This window comes from Notolepis coatsorum, assembly GCF_963971535.1.
Source record: "Notolepis coatsorum genome assembly, contig: SCAFFOLD_150, whole genome shotgun sequence".
NCBI classification, from domain to species: Eukaryota; Metazoa; Chordata; class Actinopteri; order Aulopiformes; family Paralepididae; genus Notolepis; species Notolepis coatsorum.
The window spans coordinates 477,212-488,135 of NW_028170110.1; the positions used below are offsets into that span (position 1 = coordinate 477,212).

A 10,924-nucleotide genomic window follows, 5' to 3' on the forward strand; every position below is an offset into this window, starting at 1 on the left:
TTCATGAGATGCGCTGTTCTCTTGTTTAACATCAAGTTTATGTGTTCTCTACTATCTTCTGCATCAAGTTCAGATGCTCTGTCCTGTCTGTATCGAGTTCATAAGATGTTCTGTCCTGTCTGCATCGAGTTCATAAGATGCTCTACTCTTCTGCATCGAGTTCATAAGATGCTCTTTCCTGTCTGTATCGAGTTCATAAGATGCTCTGTCCTGTCTGCATAAAGTTCATGAGATGCCCTACTCTTCTGCATCGAGGTCATAAAGTGGTATGTATTATTCATATGATACTATGTTGCTCCAATGTGTTGGCTGTCCGTGAATTTGTCTCTGCCCCAATTTTCTTGTGTTCAGTCCCCCCCCCCCCCCCCCAATCCAGGTGTCAAAATGGTACAGTACTGTAAGTATTGCATGGTCTGCACGTTCTTTTGTGAATTGATTCAAGCAAGTTTAGTGTCCTAAAAGTAATTGTAAGGATCTTAGGATCCTTAAAATTACTTTTAGCACACTCGCACTTATTATACATTCAAGATCAGGGATGCAAACTAGTCAGCTTTAGGTTACCCTTTTTTCCCAAAATGTGGCAATGAAGTGAATTGTGTAAAATGTGGATTTGTGTCTGCCGTGGTAGCTCCCTGAGGAGTGCTGCTCTGGGAGCATTCACTATTTTCACCCTATAGCGTGTTTGCATCCCTGATTTCTTGTGTACTGTTTTGGCAGGATCATCATAGTAATACAATATTTGCGTTTGAAGGTTCCTCTCTATCCTGGGCTTCATCATCAACATTGACACGTTGATGTTGATGGTTCCTGATCTGCTTGAGGGACAGCGATATGTCCTGACGTACAGGTTCAGCCAGGACCACTTGGAACTTCTCTTTAACTCCATCAGAGCATCCGGTACATATTTACCAGCCACAATACCAAGTGACACGAAGTGTCAGCATATGTTTGTATTCTTTTTAGTTTGTCTGTCCATATGTTTTTTTTTTCTTAAATGTGGTTCTGAAGACTATTTTGAGTATTTAGAAAAATTTGTTTGTCTATCTGTTTGCAGAATTTGTCACCACTGTGATACAGACTGAACTGTATGATAATGTCATTCAACTTAATTTACGTGGAAGAATATCATTCAGGGGTGGCACATTTTTTTTGGTTGCATAAAGATAGATTGAATATCTGTGCAATAAACTCGTATATCTTGTGTTTTATGTTTCAGGTGGCTGGAATAACAACCCCAATGCCAGCCAATTCAAGTACATTTTTAGAAAGCTAATGGCCCGGTGTGGGGTTGTTAAACCAAGCTCCAAAGGGAACGTGACGGCACAGGATGACACCGAGTCCCTGCCAGCTTTTGGATTGTCCTCTGCTGCCCAGTCCTACCAAATCGACATATCTACAAGCCTGTCAGCTGTAGATATGTCCTCTGCTGAAGGAGGAGAAGATCTTCCATCCCCGTTTGCTGACATTCCTGCCATTGTACATGACCACAGCTACCTCCCCACCCGCTTCGATGGTCTTGTGGACAACGCCCTTGTGTACATTTCAGGTAAAGGTTGACTGATTGACCTATAGACGATTGTGCCAATAGTCAAAACCTAGGGTGAAAATGATTGCTGATTAATTGGATGATAGTCCAAAAAAATAAATGTTCACAGTTGGAAATTCTAATTTCCCCATACTTATTAATTATTATTATAAGTTATTATATTATTAATCAGTCTACCTCTAATTTTAGGATTTGTTGTGCGAGGGACATTGAAGAAGCTGTCCTGTGATGTCTGCCGTGCCAGCCTGGTGACGGACGCTGCATCTGCTTGTCAGGACAAGAGTTACCACCTGCTCTCTCTAAGGAACAATGGAGGCCTAGTGATTCCATCTGAAGGCACGGTGAGGGTTGTCAGGGCAGCAGAGTGGGTCATTCGCCAGTCATCAGCTGATTTCAGACGATCACAGCCCATCAAACCGCTGGAAGTCCTCTACATTGTGCGCAAGAGGATAGGGTCAGAGGATGTGTTTTTGCTCGGGGAGCACATCGGTGAAACACAGCATGGCATTGACAGTCACCACCATATGCTGTTGACATTAGTTGTGTCCCTGTTTTTCAAGCTACGGCTGCACCACATTGCTAAATTAGATACTCTGACCTTACAGAGTGGCAACATGAGACAGAAGCTCACCAAAACTGTCCTTTTCAAAGGGCATTAGGAGAGTAAGAGCGTTGACCTGGTGTTTCTCTCCTCAGTCAGAGTACAGCAACTTGCAATGGGCCTGGTCTACAAGATACACTACACGACCAAGGTACCCATGTACATGTCAAAATACTTCCCAAAGGTCAGTGAATACCACGATCACAACACCAGAGGGAGCTCCACAAATCATGTTAAACCCAGATTCGGCTCAAATAAGGGACTAAACACGTTTCGCAATTATGCCACATCAATGTGGAACGCTTTACCCAAAGCTGTAAAGGAATGTGGATCACTACCCACTTTCAAAACCACTCTCAAGGGACACCTACGGGAGACTGCAATTCAAAACTGGCCCCTGTAAATATCCTAACCCAACCCCCTCCAATGTACAGTCATTTACCTAGTATGGTTTTGTCAATAGTCCAATGTACAATTTTGCAAGATCATTTTTTGTTGTGATTCTCCATGTTGACATGTTGACTGATTTGGGAAAATGGGAGAAAATGTATATTTTCATCAGTCTGCATCATTGGTTGTCTTGTGTAGTGTTTGGTGAATGTATTGTATATTTTCACGTTCTCTGTGTACAGTACTTCACTCTCCTTCCATTTTGGTTGAAGACAGGTGAACTCAAAAAAAGTGAGGCTGACATTGTTGGGGTGCAAATCTGGGCCTATATTTTGCTCCTTGAGTGTAAGGTTTTGATAATTGTGTAATACTTTTGATTTGAGTGTTTATGCAATTGAAGAAAACTGTAAAGACTAGAGATGAACTGTTTATTTATTTTGTACATAGGCTGTGCATATGTTTGTTTGTTTGTTTATTTGCTTATGTGTATGATTCTTAACTGTTTTTATTTTGTTATTGGTGTATATGTGTATGTATGTACAGTATATATATATGTATAAATATGTGTATATATGTATATTTGTACTCCTGTTGCATGGGGCTTCTTGGACCAGATCAATCTGGCTAAATAAATAAATAAATAAGAAACTGATGATTTGGTCCTGTTAACTTTGAATTTTCTATGGGGACTGCCCAGATCCCTCTCAGGGACCTGGTCCTCACTTTGAGAACCTCTAATGATTCTAGTTATTCAGTATTTATCTCTAATTACTCTAAAAAAGAAAACAGTTAAAAAGTAAATAATAAGACAAACAAACACTGATTTGGTCGCACGACAGTCGTCTCAAAAGTATATAATATAGCACATGTTCAGGTACCCAAATATGCTTCTCCAATGTATATACGGTATATCAAATAACTCACGTTGAATTAACGTTCACACAGATGAATACCAGCAAGCAAGCAGCATAAAAATTGCTATTCTGGAATAGTATGGAACTGTCCATGAGCCACAAGTACAAGGAATGAACCCCACGTTTTCTTGAACATAGATGAAGAACCTCTCAGAGTACATCTTATCTTTTCAAGTTTGATAAAGTACAGTATGTCTCTAATCCAGTGAAGGTGAGTGGGGGGACTCTTTTATAAACGTGTTTTTTGTGTATGTGACATCTATGGACCAAGTGTCTGACAATAAAGGATTGATGATGATGCTGTGTGGCAATAAAATTGGAGTGTTTTCCTTATCCTTTTTCTTTAACTATTGACAATGTAATAAAATAAGTGGGATGGATAAATTATATATAGATAGATGTGTGTGTAAGTAATATAGTCTACCTTATCTGTGTGTGTAAAGCTATTGCTATACTTATCTGTTAAGTTATTTTCATATGAAAGTCTATGCAGTATCATAACTACATATTTGGTGTTTATAGCAAACCAATCCGTTTGGAAATCGGTAAAGAATTGAGCAATCTATGGTTATTTAAATAGTACATGCACCATATACCTTAATGTTATCAGTAGCTGAGCTAACTGGAGCAAGATGGCGGCGGTTCAGTGATGTCGCTCTCCATTGGCCGGCAGCGCGTTCAAGCTATCTAGTGTTCTATAGATATCTATGGTTCAGATCACGTCGGATAATATAGACCCATCCCAGTGACCTGCGACCTGTGCTAACGCTCTTGGGAAATGCAGTGTTGTAGTTCTCAACATTTTCAGCCTTTAATTTTAAACCAATACTGCCATCTACTGACAACAAAAAAGTGTTGTCTAATCGTCACCTTGAGAGCTACTTCCGTATACAGCGCCGCCCCAAACCCATTCTAGAGATTCCCACTTTTTGCTGGGAGTGGGGCGTGGCCGTATTTGGTCCCAGACAATAAGAGTGGCTGCAATTGGTCACCGTGACGTATGTATATACACTTTCACACATGTATTTTGAGGGCTAAACAGCTCTCTAAAAGTGTACCAAAAGTTATATTCTAGGTGGACATAACGTATGTACTGTAATACCAATGCTTAACAGTTCACACACTGGATTTATATTTGATGTTCATGTTTGATTTTTGATTTATCTTGTACCAACGGTCACACACCTCAGGTAGCATAGAGTAGAGGTAACGGAAATATGACTCCTCACAGTGATGTGGACATATTTCGAGCTCGAAAAGGAAGCTACTTAGTAAGGGTTAAGGGTTGCCCGAGGGGCCAACTCGGGCATGTTAGGGGTAGGGTAATCTCTCTCTCTGTATTATGGTACCAACCAACTTTATTAGTTTTTATTTTTATTTTTTTCTTATTTCTATACTGTTACATCATGACATCCGAATCTTTACAACAGTCTCAGGGAGACAAAACAACTAATGCAAAATGGCAGATACCTTAATTGAATATATTTCATGGAACTGCAGAGGCCTTCAAAAGCTTACTAAAGTAAAACAAGTTATGAACAGGATAAAACAACTAAAAGCCAAGATTGTGTTTTTACAGGAGTCACACTTATTAGCGAACGACACACCTAAAATACAACGGAGGTGGCCAGGACAGGTCTTCTCAACATCATACTCTACCAATGCTAGAGGTGTAATGACACTAATACACAGGTCTATTCCATTCCAAATTGAAGAGGTGATAAAGGATCCTAACGGTAGATTCTTGATTATACGAGGTCGCCTTCTCTCTGAACACCTCAATCTAATCAACGTATATGGACTAAATAATGATGACGTTAACTTCTATAATAACCTATTTCTAAAAATCTCAACACTACCAGGCAAATATATTATCGCTGGGGACTTTAACTGCACCCTCGACCCAAAGGAAGATAGATCATTCGGAGTGGATAACGCCCACACAAGATGCAGGAAAACACTACACTATTTTATAAAAGAGCTGAACCTACTGGATATATGGAGGCACCTAAATCCATCAAAGAAAGAATTTTCCTGTTATTCGAGTACATACAAAAGTTACTCCAGAATAGACTACTTTCTGATATCAACAGAACTACTACCTAACATTAGAGGATGTAAACACAACAGCATAGTCATATCAGACCATGCAGCTGTATCTATGGTATATGCGGAACCAAAACTGATACACAAACCTCATAAATGGAGATTTCAAACAAAATGGATGAAAGATCCAACATGTTTACTTTTCTTGGGAGAACAAATTGATATATACTTTGAAATTAACACGAATCAAACGTCAGCCACAATTAGATGGGAAGCCTTCAAGGCATATATTAGAGGTCAAATTATAAGCTACACAAGTAGAACGACAAGAGAAAGAACGAAAGAAATTAGAGATCTGGAATCCAAAATAAAAATGTTTGAGAATGAAAGGTTTCAGAAAGGACAGAACGAACATCTCATTTCAAAACAATTATTAATACTTAGAACTCAATATAACGAGATAACATATGATAAAGCTGCTGCAAATGTGATGAGGCTAAAACAGAACTATTACGACCAAGGAGAAAAACCTGGTAGACTCCTTGCATGGCGCATCAAAAAACAACAGACTGAGAGGACAATCACTAACATAGAGGACGGTAATGGAAATAATATAATCGATCCATTAGAGATTAACACAACATTTAGAACCTTTTATGAAAAACTATATAGCTCAGAATATAACATTAGTGAAGTTACACAAACTACATTTCTTGATAACCTTAACATCCCCAAAATCTCTGAAGAAAGAAAAAAAAACCTGGATGAACAATTAAACATAACAGAGATATCAGAGGCCATAGGAGCATTAAAACCTGGAAAAACAGCGGGACCAGACGGCCTCTCAATTGACCTATATAAACACTTTAAAGATAAATTAGTGACCCCCCTTTTTGAGATGTACCTAGAATCCTTTGAAAATGGTTACTTACCCGCATCAATGAAAGAGGCCCTGATTATCCTGCTCCCAAAACCAGGCAAAACCAATACTAAATGCGAGAACCTCCGTCCTATAAGTTTGATAAACAACGACACCAAAATCCTTAGTAAAATCTTGGCCAAAAGAATAGAGAACGTACTTCCAGAGATAGTGGGAGATGATCAAAATGGATTCATAAAAGGGAGACAGGGATTTCACAATGTCAGACGGGTCTTCAACATCCTATACAACCAAAGAGGAGAGAGGGACACAGGTCTTCTCTCGCTCGATGCGGAGAAGGCCTTCGATAGGGTGGAATGGGCTTATCTTTTTGATGTTATTGACCGATTTGGATTTGGAAATTACTTTTGTAACTGGATCAAATTACTACACCTAAACTCTGTAGCTGAGGTACTAACAAACGAAGTGACATCTAAACCCTTTAATATCACCAGGGGTTGCCCTCAAGGCTCGCCCTTATCACCGCTCCTGTTCATTTTAGCTATCGAACCGTTAGCAATAGCAATCAGGGCTAACAGACAGCTACATGGGATTGAAATCGGTAATAACGATCACAGAATAGCCCTTTTTGCGGACGATGTCATTTTGTTCCTAAAAAACCTAGATACATCGATACCTGCACTGCTCGATATAATTGATCAGTTCGGTAGTATCTCTGGATATAAACTAAACGCCTCAAAATCATCACTTATGCTGCTTAATGATAACGAGAGAAAAACCGCTGACCAACAAGAATTTCCTTTCAAGCTCTCGAACAGCTTCACCTATCTGGGCATCAAAATAATACCCCAAATAGAAAATATAGCATCAATAAACTATGAACCTATGATAGACTCTGTATTCAAATCCATAGAGAGATGGATGTTCTTGCCCATCTCTGTGATAGGGAGGATAAACATACTAAAGATGTCCATACTACCAAAGTTCCTATACTTATTTCAAAATATCCCTCTGGCACCACCGGTAAGAATGTTCGGAAAGATTGCGTCTCTCATCTCAAAATTTATATGGCGCAAGAAATGTCCTAGAGTCCGCCTATCTCTGTTGTATCTTCCATTCGATGCAGGGGGGTTGACCTGTCCTAACCTTCATTGGTACTACCTGGCTGCACAATTGAGAACTGTAATGTTTTATTTTTCTAAGGAAGAACCACCATCATGGATGGGAGTGGAAGCATACCCAATGCAACTACCACTACATTTGTATTCAGCTGAGCCAAAATATTTAAGAAAACATACTACACACCCCATAGTGCTCAACATGATTAATATATGGTATGAGGTAAAGAAATTTATGAAAATAAACAACTCCATGTCGCAATTCAGTCCAATCTGGGGAAACGTCTCTTTTAAACCAGGCAAACTGGATGCCGGATTCAAACTATGGGCAAAAGAAGGAATAAGTCAAATATCTGACCTTTACAAAGATGGGGTCTTGATACCTTTTGAGGAACTATCAATAAAATACAACATCCCAAGGAAGCATTTTTTTAAATACTTGCAACTGAGAAGTTTCATTTCCTCTCAGCAAAACCAGTCACTGGCAATTCCTACACTTTCATCTTTAGAAAAAAGTATCATCAAGAACTGCAACAGCAAAGGCCTGTTATCAATGTTCTATAACTGGATTGTATCTGGTTCAGACGAGACGTCACTATCTAGATTGGAGTCATGGAGGCTGGACTTGGGAGAGGATATCTCAAACGAGGACTGGAACAGAGCGTGCGAGGAGGCTCAGACACAAACAGCCAACACTAGCTTAAAACTACTTCAATACAAATGGCTGATGCGGACTTATATAACCCCTGTCAAATTGAATAAATACAACAGCAACACACTAGATAGGTGCTTTAAATGTACCAAGGATCGGGGAACTTTTATACATTGTATTTGGGAATGTGACAAAATCAAGAAGTTCTGGGGGGAGGTGGTGAATAAAATCAAAGATATCCTGTCAGTGAATATCCCACTAGACTCCAAAATGATATTGTTACATTTATATCCAATAAATCTGAACCTGAGAACCAAACAATTTAAATTTATTGATTTTGCTATACTACAGGCAAAAAGAACAATAGCTTTCAATTGGAAGAAAATAGACGCACCCACAATCGGTGCTTGGATTAAAAACATGGCACAATGCATGTCTATGGAGAGAATAACGTATATCCTCAGGAACAATATAGAGATTTACGAGGATATATGGAAACCATTTAATGAATATCTGAGAAGAGAAGATATAGGAGGGCTGCTATAGGATGAGTCCCCCCGCTCTCTCCCGCGGTCAGCCGTGACCCGGACCCCGGGAGAGACCGGAGACACATCAGTGAAGGTGTTGTAAAGATGTCATTTATTTTTATTTATTTTCATTTTTATGTACATTTTCTTTTCCTCTTTTCAATTATTTATATTTGTGTACGAGCTATTCTAATGGAGGTACAAATGAATGTACATATTATTTCTGTATGAGAACAGTAAAAACAAAACCAAAGATGCTAAGAGAGAGAAAAGGGGAGGGGGGTATGTGGGTATATGTATAATCTTGTGGAGAAAAGGAATTAAGAATAACTGACTACAATGAAAACCTGAAATGTGTACTGTAAAACCCAACAAAAATATTGTACTAGAAGAAAAGGGAGGTTTAAAGGAAATAGAAGGATACAGGAGGAAGGAGGTTCAAGGAGGGTCCCTGGACCCATGACGCGCATATTTACCTGAGTCAGAATTTAATTTTTTTTTAGAGCAAGTATTATAATTTGATATGATGGTTTAAGGACGACATACACTAAGTATTAGTACCAAATATCTGGGAAATCAACTGATGTGGGATTAATAGCCAAGGATGATGGGGTATATATGTATGTAAAACAAAATGCAAGGTAAACTGAGGTAAAAACTTTTCTATATATCCCTGTTCAAGGAAGATATACATATCGTCATTGGATTTTGTACAGACCAACGAATGTGCGATTACTATTCAAAGAATGACTTAGTCAATAATTGTATATATTCTTCTTTCTGCAAGAACGGTATTTTTGTATTTTTTTTTAATATTTTCTCTTTATGGTTTAGGCCTGTATAAGGGCGATATACACTGTCTGTGTAACCTGAAAAGTCAAACGGTGGAAGATTGACAATCAAAGATGTTATTATTTGTATGTTTGTGAATATAAATGCAAATAAAAATTTAGTTTAAAAAAAAAAAAAATACGGGATCAATCCCGATCAAAACCAGATCAATCATTTCACTAACGGAAGCCTCTAGCAACCTTCAGCCCACCGTCTAATGGTGTGCAGCTTAGTCCTGGGGGCTTTGAGGAGGTAGGCTGTGCCGGAGCGGAGGGAGCGTGAGGAGGACTGGGGGGTGAGGAGTTCCTTGAGGTAGGCAGGGGCACCACTGGTGAGTGAGGAGGGAGACCTTGTACTCGATCCTGTGTGAAGGGATCTGAGGGTGGGGGTGATGTGGGCATATTTGCGCACCCTCATCAGGATCCTGGCAGCGCTACTGATTTGCACAGGGGTTTGGACATTTACGGGGTCGCTTGTTGGAGCTGGCCATCTGTCGTTGGTTCTAAATCACCAGCTGTGTTCTTTCATCACTCTGCAGGAAAACAGCACTTACCAGTTACGCTCACAAGACAAGGTGCTGCTGACCCAACCCTCCTCTAGCACTCTGCTGACCCAACCCTCCTCTAGCACTCTGCTGACCCAACCCTCCTCTAGCACTCTGCTGACCCAACCCTCCTCTAGCACTCTGCTGACCCAACCCTCCTCTAGCACTCTGCTGACCCAACCCTCCTCTAGCACTCTGCTGACCCAACCCTCCTCTAGCACTCTGCTGACCCAACCCTCCTCTAGCACTCTGCTGACCCAACCCTCCTCTAGCACTCTGCTGACCCAACCCTCCTCTAGCACTCTGCTGACCCAACCCTCCTCTAGGACTCTGCTGACCCAACCCTCCTCTAGCACTCTGCTGACCCAACCCTCCTCTAGCACTCTGCTGACCCAACCCTCCTCTAGCACTCTGCTGACCCAACCCTCCTCTAGGACTCTGCTGACCCAACCCTCCTCTAGCACTCTGCTGACCCAACCCTCCTCTAGCACTCTGCTGACCCAACCCTCCTCTAGCACTCTGCTGACCCAACCCTCCTCTAGCACTCTGCTGACCCAACCCTCCTCTAGGACTCTGTACGGAGGAAAAGCCGTCCAGTTTTCTGCCCCTAAGGCCTGGAATGAGCTTCAAAGAAACATGGGTCTGTTTTAAAGCTAGGATAGAAACCATGGAGGAAGATGAACACGTCTGTATAAATGCTATGTTACGTAACAGGCCACACTAAATTAATCTGGCCTGCCTTCAATGCACAACTCTGATGTGGTCCCCCCTTTTCTTTCTTTTCTCTTTAAGTGTTATACTGTGAATTTTATGAAATTGTCATTTGTAATGGTCTTAATTGCGGCCTTCTTGACCAGGTCTCTTGTAAAATAGGT

At 40.4% G+C, this 10,924-nt stretch overlaps 1 protein-coding gene across 1 annotated transcript; it reads left to right on the forward strand.

Annotated features, from left to right (window-relative positions):
• The first annotated feature begins 402 nt into the window (after positions 1-402).
• LOC311248610 (uncharacterized protein) lies at positions 403-3,189 on the forward strand. Its single transcript, XM_084339465.1, has 3 exons — positions 403-897; positions 1,217-1,546; positions 1,736-3,189. Exons 1-3 carry the CDS (start codon positions 795-797, stop codon positions 2,203-2,205), a joined length of 903 nt encoding a protein of 300 aa, XP_084195591.1. The 5' UTR covers positions 403-794; the 3' UTR covers positions 2,206-3,189.
• Positions 3,190-10,924: the final 7,735 nt, after the last annotated feature.

Coding starts and splice junctions, on each gene's coding strand:
- LOC311248610 (XM_084339465.1), top strand. CDS start 795: ATGTTGATGGTTCCTGATCTGCTTGAGGGACAGCGATATGTCCTGACG. Junction 898..1,216: donor TAACTCCATCAGAGCATCCG/GTACATATTTAC, acceptor TTTATGTTTCAG/GTGGCTGGAATAACAACCCC. Junction 1,547..1,735: donor CGCCCTTGTGTACATTTCAG/GTAAAGGTTGAC, acceptor CTCTAATTTTAG/GATTTGTTGTGCGAGGGACA.